Consider the following 15,938-nt stretch of genomic DNA (forward strand, 5'->3'; position numbering starts at 1 on the left):
AACCGGAGGTAGTATGGTCAATTCTACTCAAACAACAGGGATCCAGGAAAGTAATAGAGAAGGTAGTTCTCGAACGAATAACCCAGAGTTGCTGCTAGTTAGGAAAGCTAGATTACCGCCAGAAAAGGAGACTGATGACATGGGCTAATATATAGCCAGGGCTGAAGTTCATCAGGCAAGTTTCCCCTTTTGCAGCTCTGTGCCAGGCATTCTGGGAGAAGTTCTTAGCTATCTGTGCGAGGAGGTATTGGAACAGGCCCCAGAGGTGTTGCCCATTCTAGTTCCAATTGCTGTGATAAAATACCCTGGGGGTTGGGGAAAAGCAACTTTAATGGAGAAATGGTTTTTATTAGGCTTAGAATTCCAGGTTCCAGTCTGTTACTCTAGGGAAGGCAAGGCAGGAATGCAAAGCAGCTCGAGACATCCAGTCAACAGCAGGTAGGAAACAACTGTATGTATATCTGTGTCTAGCCACCTTTTCCCCAATCTCATACAGTCTAGAATACAAAGCTTAGGGAATGATGTCACTCATGTTCCGGGTGCCTAGTCTTTCTACCTCAATTAACCCAATTAAGAAAATCCCAAAGATCTGCCCACAAGCCAACCTGATCTAGACCATCCCTGACTGAGACTCTCTTCTCACAGAAATTCTACATCATGTCAAGTTGACAATTAAAATGATCCTTCTGTCTCTATACCTAGAAATGGAAGCCAAGGAACTGAAGAAAGTAGAACCGTCTCCTACATAAAAGCAGTTACTGCTCTGATCAATGAAATACTTGTCTTTACATTTCAGGGTCTTTTAAACTTGGGTTCAAGGGTACAGCATGGACAGCCTATAGCACAGGTTGACCTTGAACTCACGTCGAAGTTAAAGAGGAAGATGTTGAATTCATAGTCCTCCTGCCTCAACCTTCCAAATGCTAGGATTACAGACCTGCACAAGCACAGGCCACTGCAACCCTTCCCTTTTCAGAAAGTCATTCAACTGGAGGTGTCAATTTCTAAATCTCTGAAGGAAGGATAACTACAGTCCATTTTATAGGATTTTGCATTTCCCATTTCAATTGGATAGCGCTGTTTCTCAATACCACACTGATAACAAGTCAGACTTCAGTAAGGAGGGCATTAGTATCACCAGGTGATGCCCACTTAGTCTTGAGCCAGATAAGTGCTTCCTAATGTCACCTCCTGCTAACGATGGCTGTTCTTCTGTCCTTGCAGGAGAAAAGCTTAGTTTATAGGTTTCTTTCATATTTTGGCTACAAGAGTGTCTCCTCCACTTATGGAGCTCATGAGGGCTGCTCAGGACATCTACATTTTGTGTGTTATTTTGTAGCTGATGTGTATTAAGCACCTAGGTTAGTCCACTGTTACAAATGCTTTGCATGTGTCAGCTTCCCTGCCCCTCACGACAACCTTTTGAGGTGGAACCACAACCATTTGCATTTTACAAATGACACAGCTGACTTACTCATCTTTGCAATGCCAGTGAGAAAGAGAGACACCATTCAGGCTGAGCCAAGTTCTGAGCCCAGGCTTCTTCACCCTGTGTACCAGAGACATTTGTCTGAAGAGCTTTGAACAGACATCCAGACAGCAGCCCTGAAGGGGAGACATGCTGCTGCCAAGGACTTGCAGCTAGTTTGTAGAATATACACAGACAGAACGTGTACCATGATTTATAGTGGGACACTCAACTAAAATACCATTTCCTCTTCCCCAGAAAGAAACAATCCACATACATAGGGTTCTTATCTCTAAATTAGCCTGCATTATAACCAATTAACTTTCTTCACTTATCTTTCTCGTTCTTTTCCTCTCTCTAATCTTTATCTCTTTCTCTCTATTATCTATGTTACTGTAATTAATCTATTACCACCTCTGATTTATGCATGTATATGTGTATCAGTCATCTATTACCCGTGTTTCTGTTTGTTGGTGGCATGCTTAGAGTTTTCAGCTGGGTGCTGTTTACCTATGCAAAGGTGATGGCGTGTGTATGGTAAGAAATACTTTCAGCTAGAATGTTTTTCTTTTTGGTAAGATGCAGCATTCAGCATGATCTGATTTACATGGCATGTTTAAATTTTAAATGATCAAATTCTTCATAATGTTGTAAATTAACACAAATATACTAGGAAACCTCTTTCTCTTCCCTCTTGCATCTGCGCCTTGATCAGGAATCATCGCACTTCAAGGGGAGTCAGGGATTTAAACACATCTCCACGGCTGCTTTTAAAACAGTCACTCAACATTTATCAAGTGTCTAAGGCTCTAGGGAGCGCACAGATCCATTCAAATTCCAATCCTGAAGGTTTCCTTCTAGTAAGTAATAAGTTTGACCAGAAATGTGTCCAAGTCCCACAGTGACCCTCATGAGAGCAGAGCCCAGAGATAGCATGAAGATGTTCTAACCAGCAAGGGTTACATCTCCTTTGGGGGGGGGGTGTCATGTAGCTGACATCCTGCATACCACATTATTTATATTACAATTTATAACAGTAGACACTGAAATAATTTTATGAGCAAGGGTCACTACAACATGAGGAACTGTATTAAAGGGTTGCAGCATTAGGAGGGTTGAGAACCACTTTTGTAGCTGATGACTTACTGGGTTCTAATCCTGTCCCCTTCATTAGTTATTGATCTTGGGGAAGTTACTTAGCTGCTCTGGACTCAGTTTCCCTCACCATAAAACGGGACTAGCAATAGTCCCTATTACAGATTATTTATGTGGCTGAAGCAAAAGAATAGCTGGTATAGTTAGGACAATGTTGACACATAGAAAGAACTTTATAGCTATCATTTTTATCTCCACATTTCTGCCACTGGAAATGTGTCATGGGGTGTGTCTGGAGCACCAGAGGACAAAGGACAACTTATGGGAAGCAGTTCTCTCCTTCTACCACACATGGGTTCTAGGGATCAAACTCAGCTTGTCAGGCTTAGCTTAGTGACAAATACCTTTGTCAGCTGAGCCTTCTTGCTGGCCCGTGGTTTCTCTACCTTACACAGAACAACTAATGTTGAAGTGCAGTAGGATTCCAGATTTGGTGAGCCTGCTGCACCCTCAGGGGAGCGCTGAAGGCGCTTCTGGTGAGCTGTGCCCTGACAAGCTGGCATATACTGCTTCTCCTTAACCTCCTGATGCATGAATCTTGGGATGTTTGGGTGATAAGAGCAGCTTAAAGGGTCAGGGAGAATGCACGTGTCAGACTCAAGGGAAACGTAAGAGCTCTGCCACTCAAGTGCATCTGTTATGTCTGTCCTTAAGTTTAGACCAATAGACTCAGATATACCTTAGGAACCATAGGGCAGAGAACAGGGTTCACAGGAGCCCTCTAATCCCCTGAATGATACTTGCCAGAGAGGGTCCCCACTCCTTTCTCTGCTTTTATTCACGTCATACAACTTGTTATTTCAGCTTGGTGCTATGCTGTCATAACAGAATACTTCCAGCCTCAGATTCTGCCATCACTAAATATGGTGGTTGCAAGTCAAGAACTGGAAGAACAATGACTGACGTTTCCTGAGGATACCCATGTGCAGAGGCCCCAGACCCTCATTCCTAGATTACATCTTACTGGGTATCCACACTTGGTTCCTCTTTTATAGAAGGTGCCAGTGAATTGCTGGGGAGGTCAAGGCCATAGCTCAGAAGGATGGAGCATTGACTACACAAAGCTTGCTGCAGCCCTTGTAGGAGCCCCATGCACTAAGCTTGGTGCAGAGTGGACACTCTGGCTACCATATATCTATATCATCTGTATCTATATCTATATCTATATCTATATCTATATCTATATCTATATCTATATCTATGGTATCTACAGTATCTATGGTATATATGTGTGTGGTATATATGATATATATGTGTGTATATGTATAGATATATATGCATGTGTACATATATATGTGTGTATACATATGTATATATATTGCTCACACACGTGGATAAGGTTAGGTTGAGATTTGAAAGTAAACTTTGTTTTGAACAACTTATGTTCATCATTGAGAACAATAGAAAGTTGAGTGTGTTCTTATTTCTACCCACTTCAGAACAATATTTGAAAAAAAAAAAAAAACCCAAGAAGAAGAAAAGCCTTGCACTTCCTATCTTAAACACAACACAGAGTTAAAGTGGGGTTCTTAAATTCAGCTCGTGGCTGTCAGAGAACACAGGAGGGGGTAGCACACCTGCTTCTCACTACCCGCCAGCACATGGCTGATTAGTTTCCAGTCACCAGCCCAGCCTCTGGGAGCCCCAGACAGGTTTAAACTGACAACCTCAATAATGTCTATTCTGCAGTCCCCGATTGCTTTGTTGCTAGCAAGAGTATATAAAGCCCTCATTTGGGTATCACATTTCAACTCCTGAGATGTTTGTACACAAAGTGACAGCCATTCAATGCGCTTCCATCTAGAGAATCAGATAACTAATCTTTAAGGAGAAAATATAGATGTTGTTTCAAAGGCATCTTAGCAAATGGCAAAAAGCAAAACCAAAGAAATCCCACTCTTTGACAGCCCAATGGGGTGGTGGATTTTGTGGGATTTTCTATTCCTACTGTTGTGTGGTCCTGCCTGCTTAAACCTGGTTGCTAGGTGTTCCTTGCTTGCTGTTTGTCTGTTCACCTATTGGCATCTAGTTTTATAAGGAGAAGTAGGAGGCCTGAAGGACACAAGGGATTCTCCAATGACCACTGTGCAAACTACAGGCTCTGGGTTGGGCACTGAGCTCAGTACTCGCCATGCCTCATTCCCTGCAGCAACTCCAGGGAATGGCTCCCTCACCACTGTGTAGCAGAGACTTCAAAAAGATAGTAACATGACCCAAATCCACAGAGATGGAAAGTAGTGAAGTCAAAAATAACATTTAGGAGTGTGTGTGTTCCAAATTATATCATCCCAACATTAGAATAAGCTGTGCCAACCCCACTTTTGCCCCCAGCAAACAACATGTATTTAATGAGCTTCTGCTACAGCTCTGTTACCAAGCAAGGCCCCATTAAAACCAGCCAGCCAACCAACCAACCAGACAACCAGCCAACCAGACAACCAGCCAACCAGACAACCAGACAGCCAACCAGCCAACCAGACAACCAGACAACCAGACAACCAGCCAACCAACCAACCAGCCAGCCAACCAGCCAGCCAGCCAGCCAACCAGCCAACCAGCCAACCAGCCAACCAGCCAACCAGCCAACCAGCCAACCAGCCAACCAGCCAACCAGCCAACCAGCCAACCAGCCAACCAGCCAACCAGCCAACCAGCCAACCAGCCAACCAGCCAACCAGCCAACCAGCCAACCAGCCAACCAGCCAACCAGCCAACCAGCCAACCAGCCAACCAGCCAACCAGTCAACAAACCAACCAACCAACCAACCAACCAACCAACCAACCAACCAGCCAGCCAACCAGTCAGCCAGCCAGCCAGCCAACAAACCAACCAAACAAACAACCAAACAACTAAACAACCAACAACAACAAAACCCTCTAGTACCTGCCATGTTCAGCCCAGTCAAAATACAGCACCAGTGTTTATGCGCAGCCCCCATAAGTCCTGAGAGCTTCCTCTTTTATTTTATGGGATTTCTCTGGCTGCAGGGTGCTCCATCCATCTGTAGGAGGGGGATGGGGATGAATGCACTGGTACCTTGGAATAAGCGGTCCAGGAACAAATTCTAACCACTGAGGGGCGGTGAGTGTGGTATTAATAGCCCAGCTTATTTATCTTCAAGGAGGGAACACTTCTGACATGCAAATGTGTTGTGTAAGGTCTCTTAGTGGCCCCCAGGCATAATGGAGCTCGAATGATTACCCACACTCATCAGCGCTTCCTTATTGGCCTCCTCTGCTACCTCACACAGGCTCTAAGTATTTCCCTGGACCAGCCACTCAGGGGACAAGGAGATACTGATTGCATGCTGCTCATTAGGAATGATGGGACCAAGGTGGCAGAGTGTTTACCTAGACTCCATGCAGTGGAGTCTAAGTTCAGTGTGCAGCATTGAAGGAAGGAAGACCAAATCACAAGCATAGGCACACAAAGGAGACTTGGCTACATCTCAGTTGGAAGGCAGCTGCGAAACTCGAGAGTAATGATTATGGCTTTGTCCCCATCTGTAGCAGTGGAGAGTGAAGTGAAGTAGGTGGCTCTAGACCTATTCTGAAAGTAGTGCTAAGAGAATGTGCTGACAGGCTGAGTGTTGTGTGGGGGACAAGGACAAAGCCGAGGTTATCAGAGTTGAGTCGTTTTTTTCCTCTTTGGGAGCAGGTGCAAGGGAGGCGGGTGTTCTTCATTCATGTGGGGGAAAAATACCAAGAGAAGCAGGAAGTGGGGATGTTTGAGAGTTAGCTTTGGTGTGAAGAGCAGAGAGCTTGGATCCAAGCTGGAGCTCATGAGAAGCCTAGGATGAAGATACAAACAGGAAAACGAGCATGCGAGTATGCCATGTTCCTAATCTCTAGGGAAGTGTGGTCTGATGGAGAACACGGTGTGCCATTCACTGTCCTCCAGGCTCACATAGGATCCTGCAAATGAAGCTGCAAGGAACACCCTTGGGGCCCTACCCTGTGAGTGCACTGTGGCTTAAATCAGAAGTTTGGATACATGGAGAAAGCTAAGATGTCATATGTGCTAAGAGTAGAGAAAGTGCCCCCAGAGAGTGATAAAGTGGGCAGTGACCTATTGCCTAGGAGAATGGCCAAAGGTTCTAAGAAGTAGGAGGTTCTGGGTGTTTTCAACCTGCATCCCTGGGCCTTGAGTGTCCCAGGACCACTTTGAATGTGGCCTAGCACATTTATAGAGGACAAAAATCACATGACAGTGTCCAGAGGTTGGACAGGACATCCTCAAGTCTGTACCCGGGAAGCATAATTTTGACTTAGAAAAACTGGGGCAGGCTATAAAATGAAGACATGTCTCTAAGTGCAAAGGAAGTAATCTGAACTGCAGGGTGAGAGTGAAAAAGCGGGCATAGGGAAGGAAGATCGGGCTAAAACATGCAGGGCACTGCATGTAAAGAGAGAGCCCCGCTTGTCCATGAGCAATGGAGAGCCATGGAGGTCAGGAATGGCCATGGTTGGAGCTATCCCTGAGAATGGCAGGACAGGAGAAGAGAGCTGTGGGGACAGTCAGAGAGGCTCATGGACAAAGACAAAAAGAACAAAGTGGTCAGAGAGACATGGAGAGACATGGAGGATGCACCTTGACAGCCCTGTACCAAAACAAGCAATGCAGATGATGTTTGGTTAGCACTGGGTCTCAGATGAAGGACTGGAAAGGAGGTGCTCAAAGGAAATGCACGGCGTATGGAAGAGCGGTCACAGGAACATTGTCTTATGGTGAGGGGCGGGGGAGGGGGGAGCTGAGAAACCACAAAATGGCCTATGAATAAGAAACTGATTAAATAAACTGTGATACGGGCTATAGAGTGAAGTGCTCTTTGGTGATTAAAAAGGATGACGTGGGGCTCCACTCATTTGTGTGAAAGAACCCCACGATTTATTAGTGAGTAAATTGGCAAGCTATAAAAACACATCCACCATGTAATATCATTTATCAAAATGACACCCTAAAAATGTCATTCGTATAGACGCTTCTAAGGAAACCTTTGCAGTGATACTCACCCACATGTTGATGGTAGCCTTCTCCAGGAGAGAGAATCCCGTAGAATACTGGCTGTTGTTTGGGGGAGGGGATGCTCTTTCTTTAGGTCATTTCTGAACAGCATGGATTGTTCAGCCATACACTTCTAATCGTTTGAATGTAAGACAATATAAACTTCTAAAATGTCAAGTAGACAGTTCTTGAATTCTAGTGAGGCAACCTCAGCCCCTATGTTGACCTGCATTAGTCCTCGTTTGAAGATCAACCCACTCTGGGAGAATGTGAGGAGATTTTAGTCCATCAGAAAGAGACAAGAGAGAGGATGCTCGGGTGATCAGTGGCCTTGTTTCCTCTTCCAGGGTCTTCCTGAGAGCTATCAACAAGTTTGCAGAAACCATGAACCAGAAGTTTCTAGAACACACAAGCTTTGAGTTCCAGGTGAGTGTAAAGCATTGGGCTTGCTCAGGGCCACCCTGGCACATTGGGCCGGTTGCTTTGTCCTTTACCATCATCACTGGCAAATACGCAGAGGCTGCAGGTGTCTCTGAAGGCTTGCGTAAGGGAAGTGAGGAGAAGAAAGAAGATGTCCTATTTGACTGGGATGCAAACCATTTCCTCACTGTAGAACGGGTGCCGCTGTTGCCTTTCAAAAATGTAACATTTTCTTAGTATTTTGTTCACTGGTGCCTAGGAACATCCAGTCACAGCCACTAAAGTATAAAGCTTTCAAGTTTATCTTTGTGACTTCGCAATTTCTCCAAAAGTCATTTTGGTGTGTGCGCTCGGCCAAGATTCAGAGCCTCTCAGACATTAGGGCAGGGGTGCGACTGCGTGATAAGAATGTTCCTGAGGTAAGTAGAGTGATGTCCCTGGTCAGGCCCGTAAAGAACATGCTCTTCAAAGCCTGATGAGAAAGTCTATATTACTGCCCATGACTGTGGGAGTCAGAGAGAAGAAACTCTACCCCCAGCCTGAGAGGCCCCCACCAGGGAAGTCCTCAACCCTTAGAGCCTCTGGTAACAGAGAGTAAGGGAACAGAAGTCACCTAGTGCAGTAACTCAGGGCCATACTGTTCCTGCCTGCTCATCTGAGATGCTGTGTTTCCATCAGCCCGGCCTCTCGAGCTCAGCAGCTCCGGCAAGAATGGCATCCCACCAGAGTGATAACAACTGTAAAATGCTAACTGCCCTCCCACCTCAGTAAGCTTTGCTAGCCCAGGAGCATGGTGGGAAAACTATTCCGCTGTTGGAATAGTTTCTCTTTACAGAGCCTGCCCTGCCTGGCTTCTCTCTGGGATTTGTCTAGTGACCCTGTGGTCATGAGGTCACATCTAGGCCTCTTGATGTTTCTTTAGGCACTAGTTGTCATTTGAAATCAACTCTCTTGCTCCTCCAATCCCATCCATGTCTTCTTTCCTTCTGGTAAAACATGACTGCACAAGAGTAAAAAGCCTTGTGCTCACAGCCACTCTGTGTTCTGTGCCTGGTATACAATGTCCCATGAGGGAGGTGACACCTGGGCTGAGACCTGTGCTATGTACCTTGCTGGGAAGATGGGTTGAGATATCTTTGCTGGGCTGAGAGGCTGAAGGTATTCTCTGAACAAAGTTCTTGATCAGAGTGATAACATTTGCAAAATGCTAACTACCCTTCTACCTCAGGAGGCTTTGTCAGCCCAGGAGCATGCTGGGAAAGCTTACCAGCATTCATGGCCTTGCATTCAGATCTGGGAAGAGAAGTGACCAATGTTCATGATTACAGGAGTAGCTTCCATAGATTGTATGCCAGCTCATACGAAATCACTGTCACAGACATTCAGTTACCCTGGAAGTCTGACATCACTGCTAGCTAGTTTCTCTAAAGATGCAAGAATGAGTAAGACCCAGAATCCATGCACAGAAAGCCTGACATCAACATCTTGCTTCATTTGGGACTAGAGACTGAGCTGGCTGATACAGGCTTCCACAAGGGACCATGGCCACACTCTAGATTCAGAGTGTCACTATGACCTTGGGTGAGACTCTCTCTCCAGATGACATATCCTTCCCAGGGCAACCAAAGTCATGCTGGCTGTTTAAAACCAAGAGAAAGGTTACATTTTCCACACAGATACCTACAGTCTCCACTTGTTACAAATCTATTCAGAGAAGTGGCTATGTTCATGATGTTTGAAGGGAGAGCTTGGAAAAACATACCTGGGGTCAGAGGGGCAGTGTGTGACCATAGAAAGGCCAGCTGGTTTGTCATTTTCCCCTGATGTCAGTGGTTCCAGCCTCAGGACCTGCTGTTCTGACTGTCACTCTCCTCCGTGGTCTTAGTGAGGTCCTTTCCCAAGATAGGGTCAACTCCAGTCCTCTAGGTAATTCTTTTTGGTTTCATAAAACTTTCCTGAAAGAAATTTTATATATGCAACATACCTAGGAAAGGAACCTGACATATGCAAAAGTTAAACTTATGAACTGTGTGATTTTAGGTAAAGTACTGTTCTGTGCGTCGGTTTCTTCAATGTTAAATGAAGATGCCATTAGTGGTTCTCTCTTTAAGCAGCTATAAGGGTTAAATGAATTGATTTATTTATCTCACTTAGAATGGTCCTGGCAACAAAAGAGCCATTTAATAAATGTTATCTTGTTAGCATCAATTTGATGATGGTGATATGGTAATGATGCTGGCAGTGGTGGTGGTGGTGGTAATCATGATAATGATCATAGTGATATTATAAGCATCAGGGCTAGGAACTCAGGTCAGTTCTTGACAGGCAAGCCAGCAGAGAAGCAGCCTTTTGATCCTCACAACACAGCCTGAGGCTGTCACGCCCACAGGATTCTGTAAACTATGGAAAAGAGGTAGGAACACAGAATCACATCATTCTTTTCTAATGAGGCTTCCACAGATATTTAGTGAAAAGCACCCCAAAACTGGGTCATTTTTCAATCTTCTCTTTGTTCCCTCATCTTTTCCTCCTCCCTCTGAGAACGGATTTGTTCTTTGTACCCTGCCTGGAACACCCTCGTCTCCTTCTTGTGGGCTCATGTATTATGCATGTGATACCAGCAGGAGCAGCCTCTATCCTGGCTCCCTCTGTCCAGAACAGGAGCAGGGGGAAGGAGATTAGTCTTAACCTCTCCTCTGAATGGTGGTTTTGTGATTCAAAGGGCAAAAAGACAGCAGCTCTACAGATGCCACTCCATAGAAGCCAAGGCCTGGGCATTATAGAAATGGTGATTTCTGCCAGAAGCTAAGATCAGTGGTACCCTCTAGATGCTGGGACTCGATATTCTTGTCTGTTTGCAAGGTCATATGGACCAGAAGAATCTATGAATTTACCTTGGCAGGGACTTGTGCTAAGGGTCCAGGCTACTTCACCTCACAGGGTTGTGCAATTCCACTACTGAGAATAGACTCAAATGGAAATTAGTGCCAAGGGAACATATGAATTCCTATGTTCACTGCCATAAGCCACATTGTGTTGGGCATGGCATCACTCTACTTGCCCACCAATAGGACAATGTGTAAAGTCAATGCCCTATATACAGCGGAATACTATTCAGCCATAGAAGATAAAATCCTATCTTCTGCCTTAGCTTAAATAGACCCTGAGAACATCATGTTAAGTGAAATAAACCAGATGCAGGAAAGACGTGCACTTTGTGAGTTCATTCGTATGTAGAATTTCTGAAAGCCAACTTTTTGTATCAGTAAGTAGAATAACAATTCTGAGATTCTACAGAGAGGTCAGATGGGAGATGCTGTTCAGTGCTCACAAAACTATAGCCATGAAGAAGGGATGTATCTGGTGTCCTTCACAGTAGAAGGGCTAGGCACTTGTAACAATGTATATCTTAAAGTGAATAAAAGAGACTTTTACTACAGAGAATTGATGAGTGTTTAGGTAGTGGACACATTAACTGGCCCAGGGGTATACATGTATCTAAACTTCCCATTGGAACCTGTGAATTTATACCATGATGATGTGGTAATTCAACTCAATGCTTTTTTAAGGCAACAGAGCTCAGGAGTTAAATCAAATTGGCTCCCAATGCCACACTTACCAGTAGGACAAAGCAGCTTCATTCTCTGTGGTCCTCAGTTTTTTGATGTCTAAATGTGGATAGAAATACAAATTTTTTTCTCTTCTCAGAAGGATGTGATTTTTAAATTATTTTTAAAATTATGTACGTGTATGTGGCTGTGTATGTAGGTATGCATGTGTGGTAACCATAGATTCCAGAAAAGGGCATCAGATTCTCTGAAGCTGGAATTACAGCCATTTGTATGTGTCATATGGATGCTGAGAAGTGAACAGGGATCCTCTGCAAGAGCAGCCCATGCCCTTAACCACTTAGACATCATTCCAGGTTTTGGGGGTTGGGGAGGGGATTCATAGGAATACACATAAACTGCGGCCATTCACTGTGAACTCATTCCACAAATGCTGCTGTGACACAGCTAGGTCACACGTGCAGCTAAACATCCTATAGATCAAGGTGATGAAGAAAATGAAGTCTTTGCCTCTATGACCTTTACCTTTAGTAGTGAAGATAGAGAGTAAATTCCTTAGTTTAAAATATGTCATGAGTGCTGGGGATAGGGTATAATGAGGACGGATGCCAGCAGCTCTGCTTTAGTGTGCAGTACTGGGTCAGGCTTCTGCAGGAATTAATGTCGAAACCTGTATTGCAAGAGTCCATGGGAGTTTGCTGGGCAGGATTTCCTCATTTAGTCCTTATAACTACACCCTTTGGGGCCCATTATCCTCATTTTCCAGGTGAAGGAACCGAGACTCAGACAGGTAGGATAGCATGCTCCTTACAGTGGAGATGGTAATGAGATTGTAACCCTGGAAAGCGTCCTGACAGCATCCACAATTTAAAAAAAAAAAAAAAAAAAAAAAAAAAAAAACCTAAACTAAACAAACAGCAAATGGCTGTACCTGTCTGTGTCCTGTGGCTCTGTGGTTCCAGCCCGAGGAATGCACAACATAGATAGAGGTCCTTGTACAGAAAGCGGTTCAAGGGAGGGATGAAGACAGCGCCGCTGCCAGAGAAAGAGGAATGGGACCAAGCTATATGACTATAAATAGGCTAAATATCTGTAATATGTCTATAAATGAGTAAAGCTGAGGTAACCCTGACATCAGAATACTATGCAGCAATAAAAGAGAGAGAAGCAGATCCGTGTTGCTCCTGGGGAGTCACAATATAGATGGGTAAAGAAAAAAGCAGAAAACAGCAGACTGCCTTTGTTGTTCAAGATGCTTTTTTTTTATATTATTAATTAATTAACTTATTCACTTTACATCCTGATAGCAATCCCCTCAAATAGCCTCTCCTCCTCTCCCCGCCCCCCCTTGTCCTCTGAGAAGGGAGAGCCCGACCTGGGTTGTACCTCTAGGCCTATGGAAGGTTTGGCTTTAAGCAATTGTGACATTGACAGTGGTGGCTATAGGCTGTGATGGGCCTGCTTGAGTGGAAGCTGACCGACTCCATGGCAGGGCAGTCCTTCTTGCTGCTGGGTCTGTCCTTTTGCAAGTCAGGCCTGTGGCATCTTTAAACACTTTCCCTTGAGCATCCAAGTTGCCAGACTGGGCTTGGGTACAAAAGGAGCAACTTGGATGTTGAAAAGAAAGCAATGAGACCAGCAGGTACTTTCAAGCTCCTACCGTGGTTCGAGCCCTTGTGAGCACATTGCCTCTTGTTGCCTTTACTGCAGCCCTCTTCAGGGAGCACCGGGTCACCCCAACTTTGCAGATGAGTTTGCTGAGGTTCACAGCCACTGTGGACCTCATCCTTCTGGTCTGTGGCCCATACAGTACTGTTATCACCACACTCTCTTTCTGAGTACTTTCCATATGTACGTGCTGAAGGATTGCTCTGCTCTGTATCACCACAGCTGGGGAAATGGATTCCACCTCTGTCTTTCATAGTCAGGAGCAGATTATATACCTGCAAAACTTACAGCAGCTGAGAACAAACAGACTGGTAGAGGGGGTGTTCTAGCCTTACACCATCACTCTGAGCGGTTTTGGGTACCTGTGTCTCTAGGTCTTATGTCCCAACCCAGAAGGTGTGATTCTACACATCTGGGCAGGCCAGGGAATTGGTACTTCTAGCACATTTCCAAGGGATGCTGCTGATGGTCCCAGAACCAGGCTTTAAGGCCTTCGAACAGCGGGGGAAGGCAACTGCAAAGTGCTTTAAGACAGAATGGAGTGTGGGCTGGCTCCTGCTGAGGTGTCAGGTGGACCAGGGTGGTTACCCTGGGAAACTCTGACTTCCTGAGTAGCCAGCCTTATCTTTCATACACCTATACTTTCAGGGCAGGAACTGGCTCAACAGAGATCCCAGCTGGGCTGAGTCATTTGTTTTTTGCAGAGCAAAACAACAGAAGTGCCACCACCGCCACAAGCATCCAGCTCTAAAATTCTCCTTGACCAATCCCATTGTCAGAGAGGGGGAGGTACTGCCAGGGCCTAGAGAAATCCATCCATTGTCCTTGCTTTGGCCAGGATGTTAATTTTGGAGTCCGTGCCAGTTAGAAAATTGCAGAGCACACAATTAAACTGGTCTCGCCTCTGTCTTCTGCCGTCTTTATAAATTATTCACGTTATCTGGCGTTTAATATGCCTCCCCTCTTTCAGACCCTCTCCACGACCGCTCTCCTTATTTATTTATTTATTTATTTATTTATTTATTTATTTTACAGCTGTGGAACAACTATTTTCATCTGGCAGTTGCTTTTATCACCCAGGACTCTCTGCAGCTGGAGCAGTTCACGCACGCTAAGTACAACAAAATCCTGAATAAGTAGGTTGCATTTTTGGATTGTCTGAGAGTGGTGAGCTTCATGAAACACTCTGGAATAGGGTTAAACACTGGTATTTTTGCTCCTCACAGGTACGGGGACATGAGACGGCTCATAGGCTTCTCCATCCGTGATATGTGGTACAAGCTCGGTGAGTAGGAACCCATGCCCAGAAAGATGCATCTTCATGTGTCCAGTGCCTTCCTGAAGACCAACCGTGACCCTGTCCTTCCCAGCATATGTGAATCTGCTCCAGTGTGATGCCCCAAAGGCCTATGAAGTCAAACAGGAGTTTATAAGAGAGGGAAGGAGGCAAGGATGATGTGAGAGCTGTTGTCATGCCTCTTAGGAATTCTTGCTGCTGATTGGTGGTAGCTAGTCTACATCCTGCTTCTTGGGTGATGTGAGGATGGGAGAATAGATTCTCCAGGAAATGAGTCCAGAAGCTGCCCTGTTACACTGAGCTACAGGGATGGCTTGTGGTTATGGGTGAAGGGCAGGGTGGAAGCAGAGGGACCTTTATAGACCATTCTGCACAAGGTCTGACCAAAGAGATACTATTGAAACTTCATATCACATCCTTTAGGACCACCCCTGCTTTCTCTCACTGATCAGCAAACTCGAAAGGGGACTTATTTGTCTGAGCTCAGAGAACTGGATGTCTCAGGGTATAGTTTTCATTCCAGGAAGCCAGAAGCCAGTAATCTTGCTTATAGACCAAATTTTCGGTGAAAGATGGATGGGTGGGTGAACTGATGATGTCTGCGAAGAGTAAGGACTTCCATCTCTGACATTTGGCTTTCTCCTTGACTCTCTGGTGTACAATTGCCCTGTCCTAGGCTTCAGTGGGGGCATTTATAAGGGGGTTTTGGCCTCTCTTGGGTTTAACCTTAATGAACATCCCAGGCTTCACATCCTACTTTCTGCTTCCCCAGAACCTTTCATATCTGATGTTCTCTGTCAGGTTTTCTGGATAACTTTTAGAGTAAGGTCTGTCCTCTGGTAGAAGAATGTACAGTACAGTGAGTAGATTACCCAGTATGATTTCTGTGGTTGTTGGTGACATCTGACTCCAGTTAAGACCATATACTTGATGATGATGATGATGATGATGATCATGATGATGATGGTGGTGGTGGTGGTGGTGGTGGTGTGTGTGTGTGTGTGTGTGTGTGTGTGTGTGAGACAAGTTGGCTCCCAAAATCTAAAGCAGAGTAAAGGACCTATGCCTAAACAAACTGTCACAGCTCTGCCTGGAGCCTCGCTCAGTCATGTGCAAACAAGCCTCAAACAAAGAGAATTTAACATCCCTTGTCCTAAGTAAAAGAAATAACACCTTCTCCCAAGGTGCCTATGGAGGTCCTGAGAGTGAAGACTGGGGCGGATGTAGCTATAGAGGTTTGCACATGCATGTGGTAATTGTTACTCCAATTCCTGCTCTGGCCCAACAAGATGGAACCTAAGTGTGTTGTGGTGTGCAGTACACTTTTGCCGTCAAAGCTCAGCCCAGTGTAAACTA

General features: G+C 45.1%; 1 protein-coding gene across 1 annotated transcript in view; it reads left to right on the forward strand.

The window, feature by feature from the left end:
- The window catches only part of Dock2 (dedicator of cytokinesis 2), a 409,472-nt gene that overhangs the window by 328,051 nt on the left and 65,483 nt on the right, over nucleotides 1-15,938 (forward strand). Inside the window, exons 30-32 of the mRNA XM_034506657.2 lie at nucleotides 7,976-8,054; nucleotides 14,321-14,421; nucleotides 14,512-14,570. Coding sequence (XP_034362548.1) covers nucleotides 7,976-8,054; nucleotides 14,321-14,421; nucleotides 14,512-14,570 — 239 coding nt within the window. The remainder of the gene's footprint in view (nucleotides 1-7,975; nucleotides 8,055-14,320; nucleotides 14,422-14,511; nucleotides 14,571-15,938) is intronic.

The sequence above is a fragment of the Arvicanthis niloticus genome, chromosome 6 (genome assembly GCF_011762505.2).
Source record: "Arvicanthis niloticus isolate mArvNil1 chromosome 6, mArvNil1.pat.X, whole genome shotgun sequence".
NCBI lineage: Eukaryota > Metazoa > Chordata > Mammalia > Rodentia > Muridae > Arvicanthis > Arvicanthis niloticus.